Source organism: Macrobrachium nipponense, chromosome 5 (assembly GCF_015104395.2).
Source record: "Macrobrachium nipponense isolate FS-2020 chromosome 5, ASM1510439v2, whole genome shotgun sequence".
In the NCBI taxonomy this organism is placed as follows: Eukaryota; Metazoa; Arthropoda; class Malacostraca; order Decapoda; family Palaemonidae; genus Macrobrachium; species Macrobrachium nipponense.
Genome location: NC_061107.1, coordinates 47,940,872 through 47,954,269, shown reverse-complemented (window position 1 = coordinate 47,954,269; position 13,398 = coordinate 47,940,872). Strand labels below are relative to the sequence as shown.

General features: G+C 40.7%; 1 protein-coding gene across 1 annotated transcript in view; it reads right to left on the bottom strand.

Moving 5' to 3' along the window:
- Nucleotides 1-2,594: 2,594 nt before the first annotated feature.
- The window catches only part of LOC135215775 (uncharacterized), a 375,121-nt gene continuing 364,317 nt past the window's right edge, over nucleotides 2,595-13,398 (bottom strand). Inside the window, exon 6 of the mRNA XM_064250725.1 lies at nucleotides 2,595-2,774. Coding sequence (XP_064106795.1) covers nucleotides 2,595-2,774 — 180 coding nt within the window. The remainder of the gene's footprint in view (nucleotides 2,775-13,398) is intronic.

Sequence of the window (13,398 nt, the reverse complement as noted above, 5' to 3'; positions counted from 1 at the left end):
CCGTAAAATCATTGCCATAAGTCAAAATATAAGATTTTGATATTATTTCATTATGACTTAGATATATTTTTCTTTTATCATATTACTGTTCTAGCTCCAGGACAGATTTACTGCCAATAAAATTATGAGATAAAACTTATTCTTCACTATTTTCCAGATGTTACTCAATGATAATCTTGGATTTGGCCCCCAAAAGTTTTATTTTATATTTTATGATGAAACATTCAATAAAAAAATATTTGAAATGGTAATATATATGACATCCTTGACCTTCACAACAAATGTTTACATCCAAAAATCATAAACATCAGACATGTAGAAGAAAAGATATGCAATTTTTTTATATTTTGTGGTAACACATGGCAGCCATTTTGAATTTTAGTCTGGCCTAATTAGCCCATACTTTCATGAGGTGCACCCCAGATCATTTTAATCAGCACCCTCAAATTGTCCAAAACCAACCTTCAAACCTTGGTCCCAGAAAAACGGTCACAGGACTGCCTCCCTATGGGAACCATTTACCATTTAAATGCCTCACTGATTTGTATTTGTTAAGGAAATAGAAATGCTTATAACTGTTTATTCCTGATTAGTATTCACCAAGAAGTCATTGGACTTCTAGGTGCATTCTCCTTAATAACCCAGTAATATTCCAGAGAATTATATACCAATTGAATGGTGTAATATCTGGGTAGTCAGATTATTCTAATCTAAATAATAAATGCTGATGTTTTCTGAAGTTTGTTATAAATTAATTTGTATTTTTGTAGGTCTTGATAATTTTCTTTTTAGTGTGAATCTGACTTTAATTAACTATTACATATTTACTATTGTGATTTAATTTTCAATTTTGATTTTCTTTAGATTATCATCTACAAAACTTTTTCTTTTAATATCATAAGTGTTCCATGAGATTTGATGTTAGTTTTTCTTTATTCCTATATCTCATAAAAATTCTTGTAGTGTCGGTTAGGCTTTTTTTAGTTAGTTTTATTTTTGTGGCACATTACTATAATGCATTTACTACAACCACATGAATCTTCGTTCATCAGTTTGTTGTTTTTTCTTGTGATGCCTACAATTGGTGATGGGTGAATTTCTTTGCTTTCATTGAGGTTACCATCTATGTTTTGGTTTCCCATTTTTTTCTGAATTTTTGTGATTCAGCTCCTAGAAGAAGTGCTATAACTACTTGGGAGACAGTGGAATGTTTGATTTATTGTTGTTTCTGAATTGTAGCTTTTGGTGACATTGGTGGTTAATTTATCTATTTAGAATTTGGCTTGGTGGAATTAGCTGTTGTCTTATCTAGTTGCCTCTTCCGAGTTTTGTTATCTGTTTTATCAAAGTTGTGTATTTCAATTCTACCTAGTCTTCCTTGTGTTATTATTCATTTCTATTTCCAGTAAGGACGTAAATAAATTATCCACTGGGATATGTCATTGATGTCTGAAATTTCCTTAGAAGAGTTCTTTTTATCTTGTATTTTTTGTGGTGGTAGTAGTTTACTTCTGATAACATTCATTTCAGTTCTGGTATTGTTTGATTTCAAAGTATCTGCATACCTAAATTTCTTAGCTGGGTCTTTCAATCCTCTCACTTTCAGTTCTGACTTTGCTTCCCTGATCTTATTGTCGATAGAAACGTACTTACTTTAGATAGAACATGATGATCTGGTCCACAATTTATGCATTTTGGCTGGTCACAGTCCCAGCATGTTTTTTGGTCTTGTGAACTGCTAAAAGGCACATCTGGGAAAAATTTCTTGCATTTAATGGGGCAGCATGACGATATTTGCACAGGTTCTGGTGACATAAGGTCTTAGTTCCATATCTAATCCCAGTATTTTCATTTTCAAGGGCAAGGGCAAGGTTTGGCCACCAAACTTTATCTTTACTATTTTTATTATTTTATTTTCTCTTTCCTGCTTGGGACCTCTCATGTTTCGCAGTCTTCAATGCTGTTGTATTTTTTATTTAATGAATCTAATAACATTAATTAGTCTATAATTTCATCATCAAGACTTGGCACTACAGGCAATCCCAAGTTAGGTGCTGATAACCGAAACTTGGCACGTTATGGCTGCATAAATCGCCGATTTTATGGCGCTAGACATAAAATCAGATCGCCATTAACAGAGTACATCGATAACCAAGGACCGCCTGTCGAGATCGCACCCAGCACCGAGGGCATAAAAACTTCCCCTCAATCGACCATGTCGGGTAGTTTTACAAGTGGAGCGGCATGCCATCCAACTCCACCTTCCATCAAGCTAAAAGAACACTTAATTTTAAAATCCAATACCAAGCCCATGTCATCAACAAAAGAGAAAGGAGGGAAAGTGAAAATCTTTAAGAGGCAGAGGAGGAATAAAGGAGTTAAAGGTCCCATGTTCAGTTGAATCCACAGCAGAGAGAGTATTCGTAAAACAGCACACACAACCTGCAGCAGATTCCTAAGCCCCCACCTCATCAAGGAGTTGGAATCAATGGGGAGTACAAACCATAAACATGCCAAACTTAATTCTACAAATTCAATTCACATTAAAAATATCACCTGTTAGGCCAATTTTTATTAATATGAAAGACCATTAGTCAAAGTAACACAAATTTTACCATCTGGATTACAAAACTCACCTGTCTTGTTAATGATGCTAACATTTTTCCACGCCCCAACCCACTATCAATGGATGCTGGAAATTCATGTGATTTATTAACTGGCATCATTTGCTTCAAATCCTCAGGACAAAGACGATTGGATACACAAGTCTCCATCTGCAAGAAAACAATTTAAAGAGATGAAAATTTTATTCCATCTTACTATAGGAGGGGAGCTAACAATTAACTTCACTCCACAATTATTACTTCCGTCATATCTTTTGCTTTATACCCGAGCTGCACAATCATGTAATCATTTCAATGAAAGAATAATATGGCTTGTAATAAAAGGAACTTGAGAGTATCTTGCATTAACACACCTCACACTATCTAAGCTTGAGTAGAGTTGAGCAATATGAGGAAAATAAGCTGGGAATGGCTGGGATGCCACCCGCATATGACTTGGTGACTGACTTACAGCAATGCATTCTTCCTGACGACTATCACCAAGTTTTCCCACTATCTCTAGTTTCCATTCTGTCTTTGTACAGGCGGATGAAATTTTTCACTACTTTCAAAAGCTTGATTGAAAATCTTGTGCAACTATTCTCATTCTCAATGAATGCAGCTTGATTAGTGGCCTGCATATATCTCAATCAATATTCTAATATTCTGAGGTGCGGGGAAATTTTGAGCAAAGTTTTGCTATCCTTTCCCAAAGCACCCTACGTAAGCAAAGTACTATGTGGAAAATATTTTGCACTTTAGTAAACAATAAGTAACAATCTTAAAACAATTACTAAAATCAATATCAAACCAAGATTTTTTTTGCAATTATTTTTCACAATTAAGCAATTTACTTCAGGGGTCATATATTAGTGTCTCAGCAGAATCATACAATACATACAGATTATCAATCAAGAAACTTATAACATGCATCTTGGAAAATCTACAAAACTGTAAGTACAATTAACTTTTAACCCATTCCTTTGTGTTTCTTCCATCAATGGCACTTGTATAGTTTATCTTTGCTGTGTTTCAGTTGTGCTCCAGTTGAAGCATTTACTCATGAACAAATTTTTTATGGTGGACCTATATGTCTATAAATCAGACCTGTTATTCTCTCAGGTACTTTATAATAAAAAAATAAATTACATAAGCACTTCCTGTACAAAGCCTTAGAAGGAGCAGGGCATTTAGGAGGCATCTTAGGGTCTGATTAATACTGCAACCAGACATGGAAAATACAGATATACAAATGATACACTCAATCCAAAACAGTGGAAGGCAGTCTCACTATTTACCAAAATGACCTAATGACCGAAAAGACCGAAATGGCCCACAAAACAACCAAAACCACCCTAGATATATTTGTTTTATAATTGTGAACTTGTTTAAACAATAATTGAATGTGACATTGGCTGACATTTGTTTTGTATTGTATGTACGTATGGTGGTGTATGGACGACATTTGGGCGAATGTTCGCCCTTCCATTGTAAAAATCTGTATATCCAAATGTCCTCTCTTTTCTTCCAGGAACTAAAATGTGGAGCATTTTACACCCTTTCTTTTGATGTATATATGTTGGGAATCCATTCCCTCTATGTAGTATTATTCATGTATTATCGTCTGTGAAGAAACACATTCACATTGGGGCCTTGCAAGACAATCCTTCTTTGCCCTCGAGTCGTCCTCAACGCCCGTACCCGCACCCCATACGACAGCACAGTCAGAGCCCCACTGTGTCAAACTGCCATCCTTCTGCTGTGAAGACGTCGTAACAAGGCTGCAACAGGCAGAAATACAGTTCCAGATCCACGGCATCACCCAGAACAGCAACAAGGCAGACCTCATCGCTGGGACCCTAACAGCGGATGACTTCCAACGCCTTGCCCGAGGGATGCGCAGCCAGCCTTGGGGAGCTGCCCTACTAAGGCCTGAAGATGGAAATCATCCAAATCTTCTCCCTCCCATTCCCAAGCAAGCTGCCCAAATTTATGACCTCGTGGTCAATCCCATGACCACCTCGGATCCCAGACTGGCCTGGCACAAGCACCAGGACCTGGTACTCCTGCCAGAGGTGAACCACCAAGGACGAAGGCAGGTGAGCATCCTCTGCCAACTCTTCCTTCACCAGCTCGTGCCTGAAGTCCGAAGCAAGATCCCTAATGCCGAGACCATGGCGATGGAAAGTCTGGTGCAGCGGGCTTTTGCGCTGTTTACGGCACCAGGGCTCAGACCATCATGACCCTTGGCCGGACCTACACCTGGCCCTTTGTCCTCACTGATATACAGGCCCCTCTCCTGGGGGCGGACTTCCTCGCCCACCACCACCTCTTAGTGGACATGGCTCGCCAGTGCCCTCTCGACACCAAGACATGCCTCTCCTGCCCACTCGCCAGAGGACCAAGGGTGCCCACCATCTGCTCCATCCTTCCCCACCAGAGATACGCCTCTCTTCTCCAGTTGTTTCCGGGCAACTTCCACCCCGAGCTTCGCCAAGTGGCTGAGGCCAGGCCCAAGCACAGTATCTTCCACCATACTGAGACCATGGGCCCCCTGACACATGCCAAGTTCCGCATCATCCGGCCGAAGCTCCTCCAGGAAGCCAAGACCACGTTCAAAGAAATGGAGATGGGGATCTGTAAAAAGGCAGCATCCCTCCTCCACATGGTGAAGAAGGCAGGCAGTACGTGGAGACCCTGCAGTGACTACCGGTGCCTGAACCTCGTCACCACGCCTAACAGCTACCTCCTGCCAAACATGCAGGACCTCACCGGGCCCCTCCACAGTAGCAAGGTCTTCTCCAAGATTGACTTATTAAAGTCGTATTTTCAAGTCCCCATCCATCCCAATGACATTCTGAAGATGGCCATCATCACGCCCTTGGATCCTTCATGTTTGCCTTCTCCACCTTCAGCCTGCAGAACGCTGGGGCTACCTTTCAACGCCTAATGGATAGTATCCTCGGTGACTTACCCTTCTGCGTCTGCTATGTGGACGATATTCCATCTTTTCCAGATCGCCGGAGGAGCACCTGAGAACCTGAGAAAAAAGAGAAAACCCGTCCTGGGCCGTCCCTCAAGCGCCTACAGGAGAACGGATTTGTCGTCTGTTTTGACAGATATACCTTTGGTGCTGAGAAGGTGGATTTCCTCGGCCACGAAATTACAGCAGCAGGAGTTCGTCCCATGGTGTCAAAGGTGGCCAAAGCGGAGAAGTTCCCGACACCGACGACCGTCAAGGCCCCTTCAAGAATTCATCGAGATGGTGAACTATTACTGAAGGTTTGTCCCGGACATTGCCCACACCATGTGCCCTTTGACCGAAGTCCTGAAGGGCAAACCTAAGAAGCTGACATGGGGAGAAGACCAGCAGCTCGCCTTCACCCGAACCAAGTCTTCCCTCAGCTGGGCCACCACCCTGGCTCACCAGGACCCCAGCATGCCACTGACACTCACCACCAATGCCAGCAACATCACGTGCAGTGCCGTCCTGAAGCAGCTGGTCAACGGAGTCCCCACACTGCTAGCCTTTTTCAGCAAGAAGCTCAAACCTGCCGAGACTCGCTACAGCACATTTTGACCGCGAGCTCCTTGCCTCTACCAGGCCATCTGCCACTTCAAATATCTTCTGGAGGGCGTCCCCTTCACCATAAGGACTGACCACCAGCCGCTGGTCCACGCCTTCGTCAAGGCGGGCAACGCCTGGTCCGCAAGGCTGCAAAGTCATCTAGCGGCTGCCTCCCAGTTCGGGTGCTCCATCTAATACCTCTAGGCGGAAGAAATCCCGTAGCTGACGCCCTCTCAAGGGTCAAGATCAACTTCCTTCACCTTGGTGTCAACTATGAAGACCTACCACGTGAACAAACATACAACCCTGAAGTACCAGCCTACCAGACTGCCGTCACCACCCTTTGCTGGGAGGACATCCCCTTCAGCCCCTCCAGGACAACGCTCCTCTGCAATACCAGCACAGGATGCCCTCATCCCGATACCCGCCTCCTGCAGGAAATAGGTGTTTGACGTCATTCAGAGCCTCTTGCACCTGTTGCCTCAAACAACGACCAGGATCCTAAAGGAGAAGTTTGTGTGGCACGGCATCAGGGCCAAAAATTAAATCGCGCCAGAGTAGCAAGATGGGAAGGCACTCTGAATTGGGGATAGGCTCTTTTCCCAGCCCAGGTGAAGATTCGGACACATCCGCGTCAACGTCATTGGGCATCTTCCTTCATCCGACAGTGCTAGATACCTCCTAACAGTGATCGGCCGGTCCGCCAGGTGGCCTGAGGCTACCCCGATGTCAGAAGCCACAGCAGACGCCTGTGCCAAAGCCCTCCTGACCAGCTGAGTAAGCCGCTTCGGAGAGCCCGATAATGTCAAGACGGACCTAGGACCCACCTTCATATCAGAGCTCTAGTCTTCCCTGGCACACCTGATGGGGATCAAGCACCACACCACAATGTCCTACAATCCTGCAGCCAACGGCATGGTGGAAAGGGTCCACCACTCCCTCAAGGCTTCCTTACTGGCACACTGTCAGGGCACATCTTTCCTGGGTCCTCCCCAGTCTCCGCACCGCCCCAAGAGTCAATGGTGACACCCTTCCCCATCAGAGGTGTACGGGGAGACCCTGACAGTGCTAGGCGAATTCTTCCCCACCGACAGCAATCCGAATATTTCCCTGGATGGGGTTGTGTGCAGCTGCCCAGAAGTTCATTCCCTGCCGGAGACGTATGTCGACAGAAGGAAGCAGTTCTGCTCGCGAGCCCTGGACTCCTGCAGGTTTGTCTTCGTGAGGAATGACGTTGCCCACCTGCTCTTGACAAGGCCCTACCAGGGACCGCACAGAGTCATCCATCGGGAGGAGAAGGCATTCCTTGTGTCGATCAGCGGCTGCAAGGACTGGGTCTTGATAGATCACCTCAAGCCCACCATCATCCTCGACGAAGCCGACCCTGCTGAAGGCCCTCGCAAAACCCTGACACCACTGCTTCCTGATAGTGGCCCTAAATGTCGTCGAGGTCGCCAAAGGAAAGCAGTCAAAACCCCCAGGCCCAATACCAGGGGTGGCATCCTAGTTTCCGGCCCTCAAGACAACAAGGACACACAAGACGTCCTTCAACTGAGGGAATCAAGAACCCAAGGACCCCTTTAGCTCCCCGCAAGATACCATTAGTCATCCAACGATTCTATGTAATCATTGTCTTGGGGGGGGGGGGTTTAGTTGTAAGGATGACATTTGGGTGAATGTTAGCCCTTCATTTGTAAAAACCTCTATATCCAAGTGTCCTCTCTTGACCATTTCACGCCCTTCTGTGAATAGATGTAGAAGAGGATTGTCTGCCTCAGTGTAACTACATTAAAATTCTTCTATCCTTTCTCCAGACGAGATGTTCCAACAACTTTGCTTGATGGAGTACTATGATTCTTTGCATGCTTGGTGAACTCATCCTTTAGAAACTTTTGCAGCCCTTGTTTATTTCCCAGATTGCTGAACATCATCAGAAGGTCCTTTGTGGCAGGAAATTTTCATGTACAAACTTCTGGACCCACCCTTATAGGCTATAGTGATTTATGTTGCTCTTTGCTGGAACTTTCCACATCACATGATTTACAAACACAATCTGGCTTACATTTGGATGCATTCTGTGAAAAATGGAAAAAAGCATTTCTGCATAATCACCCCATATGGAGACAGACCCATCGGTTTTCTGAGGATCTTCCAAAGTTGGGGTCGCTAATCTCCACAAGTAACCCATGATGACTAGAGCAATGTAGTGATCTGCAAAAGGATCAACTCTGCATGCTTAATTTCTCAACTAACTTGATTTTTGCACTTTCATCATGGTACTGCAGATGAACTAACTTGATTTTTGCACTTTCTTCATGGTACTGCAGATGAACTAACTTGATTTTTGCACTTTCTTCATGGTACTGCAGATGAACTAACTTGATTTTTGCACTTTCATCATGGTACTGCAGATGAACTAACTTGATTTTTGCACTTTCTTCATGGTACCGCAGATGTTAAACACTCATCTGTCACACAAAACTCGATCATTTGGGCAGGAGTAACCTTCTCTTCACCAGATTCTGCCAGGTAATTACTGATGGCATTGCTCTGTTCTCATTAGCATGTGTTTGTCACTTTGCCTGGGACTGAATCCCTAGTTACAGGAGGTTGGCTGAATCACAAAATTCAGAAAAAATGGGAAACCAAACCATAGATGATAACTATAATGAAAGCAAAGAAATTCACCCATCACCTCTGGTTAGCAGCACCAATATCCGGTCAGCAGTGACAATTTCTATTTAACAGCAGCGCCAATCTCTGGTTAATGGCGCTGGTATTCAGTTAGCGGCGCCATTAAGCAGGTTTTTAGTGCTGTTATTGCTGATTATCGGTTAGCAGCATCAACTGGAAACGGAAACCCCATTGTTAACCGAGGGCTTGCTGTATGCCAGTAAAACCATAAAAGATGCCAATCTCGACACACTTGCCGCAAATAAAATTCGACACCTGCTGGAAAGAAACACAATACTAAGTGTCAATCTCTCCAGTAAGATGTATACTGTACAGGCTAAATTCTATTCTGAGGGAGTCTCATAGAACAACAGAGGGGGAATACTTAAGCATCTAGGGTTTCTCTGATAGCATTAAGACTGGAGGATAGTAGATTTAGATATAAAAATTAGATTAGGGTTCTTTGATTAGGTTATTGTTCTCCTACACATTATAGATTTAGGGTTAGGAATTAGGTTTAGGTTCTTTAGTTGGTAAGATTAAGTTAAGTAAGTTTGTCAGATATACAGTAGACTCCCTTATTTGTAGGGAATGGGTACCACAACCACCGCGAATAGCTAAAATCTGCGAATACAGACAACACCCAACTATTCGTGGATTTGTCTATGGACCATATGAAGTAATACCCCAAACTTGTGTGAAGTTAGGTTCCAGACCCCCTCGCACGAAGGGGAATTTCCACGTAATTTTGGCTGTCTCACAAATTGCTATATGCTTACTTCTAGAGTTTGAACACTAAATATGACCCTATTCATGCTCCCTAAGTATTAAGCTAACTTTTAAATGAAATTAAAGTTACTGTAATTTCATTTTAAAGTTAGCTTAATACATTGCCCTTAAAAAAAGAAACATGGGGTTGGTAAAAATATAGGTGTGTGTGAAGACTACATATTTCTCTCTTCTCTCCCCCTTTCCACCAACCTATCTATTTTTAGATGCCTTCTCGATTAGTTTCTATAAATTCTTTATTCTGTCTATTTCTCTCTGTTCGAGAGAGAGAGAGAGAGAGAGAGAGAGAGAGAGAGAGAGAGAGAAGAGAGAGAGAGAGAGAGAGAGAGAGAGAGAGAGAGAGAGAGAGAGAGAGATTGCTTTTATATCTTCTAAATTAAAGTTACAGTAATTCCATTTAAAAGCTGGCTTAATATATTACCCTTAATAAAAGAAATTTGTTTGTTTGTATGGTGCTTTTACGTTGCATGGAACCAGTGGTTATTCAGCAACAGGACCAACGGCTTTACGAAACACGTCGAGAGTGAACTTCTATCACCAGAAATGGCAGAGAATCGAACCCACGACCACTGAGGTGGAACGCTAATACCATACCAACTACGCCACGACGCCCGCTGGGTTGGTTAACAAAATAACAGGAGTGTGTGAAGGTTACATATGTAGAGAAGGGAGAGAGTGCGAGGAGAGGAGAGTAGAGAAGAGAGAGAGAGAGAGAAGAGAGAAGAGAGCGAGAGAGAGAGAGAGAGAGAGAATTATCTAAAAATCATTGACTGACTAATTGGCAACACTCTTCTTCTGTCACATTATCCGACATATATGGCAGCTCTGGGACTTCCAGATTCTGATGGAGTTAAAAAGAAAGATGAGGGAAAGAATTTTTTATACTCATCATTTTGTAATTAGTTAACCCCCACGAATAGTTAGAATCTGTGAATAGTTGGAACTCCTATAAAAAGGCTGAAAATGGCCTGCTTTATTAGTTAAAACTCAAAAAAACAAGTTAAAAAAAAAAAAAACATGCTAAAAATTGTATACCTGGCATTTTAATAGTTTTATCACAAAAAGTGCATTTTATGATATATATATAAATATATATATATATATATATATATAATATATATATATATATAATTGAGGATATTTCACATTGAAAAATACCGCCAATAGACAAATTTCGTGTAAATAAGGATTAGATATGGTCTGGAGAGAAATCTGCAAATGCTTGAGTCCGTGAATTCAGAGACTGAATGTAGGGGGTGTGGTGCATGCGTGTGCCACTGTATGGTATTCAACTTTTTTCGGGCAAAGGAAATGCGTTCTGGGCAATATTTTACCCTACCATGACTTGTAAGATTTCATGCTTTTGTGTGTAAAATTTGTATAAATAAAACACTTTATTTACTGATTTTCTGTGGAGCTTATCTAGGAATAGTATATCACACAAAATTAACTAAATAGCGAATGTTTTCACTAATTACTGATTTTCATTTCACTTTCATGATTAACCCTCTTACGCCGAAGCGGTAAAAAAAAAAATTGTCTCCCGTGTGCTGGAGGTGTTTCAGAGTGAGCGCGGAAGCGGAAAAAATATTTTTTTCAAAAAATCACAGGGCGCTTAGTTTTCAAGATTAAGAGTTCATTTTTGGCTCCTTTTTTTGTCATTGCCTGAAGTTTAGTATGCAACCATCAGAAATGATTTTGGCTCCTTTTTTTGTCATTGCCTGAAGTTTAGTATGCAACCATCAGAAATGAAAAAAATTATCATTATCATATATAAATAATGCGATATATGATAGCGCAAAAACAAAATTTCATATATAATTGTATTCAAATCGTGCTGTGCGCAAAACGGTTAAAGGTAACAAGTTAATTTTTTTTCATTGTAATGTACACTAAATTGCAATCATTTTGGTATATAACACATTGTAAAATGATAAAAGCAACACAGAGAAAATATTATCACAAAATAATGCATGAATTCGTAACGTGCGGACGTAAACAAATATTTTTTTCCAAAATTCACCATAAATCTAAATATTGTCCTAGAGACTTCCAATTTCTTTCAAAATGAAGACAAATGATTGAATATTACTATACTGTAAGAGTATTAGCTTACAATTACAGTTTTCGACCATATCTGACGAGTTAAAGTTGAACGAATGTCGAATTTTTTTATATATATATTTTTTATATGCAATTATTTCGGAAATAAGAAAAGCTACAACCTTAAAATATTTTTCGTTTTATTCTACATAAAATTGCGCACATTTTCATATATAAAACTCTATGAAATGCCTAATATGAAACGGAGCAAATATTCTGAGAATGGGACGTACGCATTTCGGAGATTTGTGGCGGAGAATCGCGCGCGGAGGGAAGGAAAGATTTTCTTTTAAATTCACCATAGGAAAGGAAAAGATTTTCTTTTAAATTCACCATAAGTCTAAATATTGTGCTAGAGACTTCGATTTTGTTTCAAGATGAGATAAATGAACTGAATATTATAGACTGTAAGAGTTTTAGCTTACAATTGCGTTTTTTCGACCATTTTCGGTAGAGTCAAGTTGACCGAAAAAACATGGGTTTTTTTTCTATTTATCGTGATTTATATGCAAATATTTCAAAAATGAGAAAAGCTACAACCTTCAATTATTTTAATTGTATTATACATGAAGTTGCGCACATTTTCATATATAAAAATTTATGTAACGGCTAATTTAACATGGTGCAAACATTACCACAATCGCACGTATGATTTTTTCGGAAGAGTTACCGCGCGGACGTAAAGAAAATGTAATTTTTTTCATAAATTCACCATAAATCAAAATATTGTGCTAGAGACTTCCAATTTGTTGCAAAATGAAGGTAAATGCTTGAATATTACTAGAATATAAGCATTTTGAAATTCATAAGTCTGTTTCATATTTTGATGTGTTTCAAACTACACCTCCAAGCACACCAACCACGAACAGAAGTGAGAAGTCAATCAGAGTCCTCTATACCCCCGGCCAACAAAGAGAGAGAGAGATGAGAACCCCGAGAGAGAGAGGATGAGAGGCCGAGCAGAGAGAGAGAGAGAGAGAGGAGAGAGAGAGAGAGAGAGGCTGACTATACGCCTTGCATACCAACTGCTATTCAGGACCATGAATCCTAATTAACTCTGGCAGACCGCTTTCCTATATATTGTAGAAAGCTGGTCCAAGCCGCAACACAAATAACAGCAGATGTTAACCCTTAAATGCCGAAGCAGTATTTTAAAAATTGTCTCCCGTATGCCGGCGGCGTTCGCGAGTGAGTGCCGAAGCAGAAATTTCTTTTTTTTTTTTTTTTTGTTTTTTTTATCATGGCACGCTTAATTTTCAAGATTAAGAGTTCATTTTTGGCACCTTTTTTTGTTATTGCCTGAAGTTTAGTATGCAACCATCAGAAATGAAAAAAATATCATTATCATACATAAATATTGGGATATATGAAAACGCGAAAAAAGTTTCATATATAATTGTATACAAATCGCACTGTGAGCAAAACGGTTAAAGCTAACGAGTTCATTTTTTCGTTGTATTGTAACACTAAATTGGCAATCATTTTGGTTATAAAACATTGTGAAACGATCAAAGCAACACAGAGAAAATATTATCACAAAATGATGCATGAATTCACCATAAATCGAAATATTGTGCTACAGACTTCCCGTTTGTTGCAAAATGAAGGTAATTGATTGAATATTACTAGATTGTAGGTGTTGTAGCTTACAATTGCAGTTTT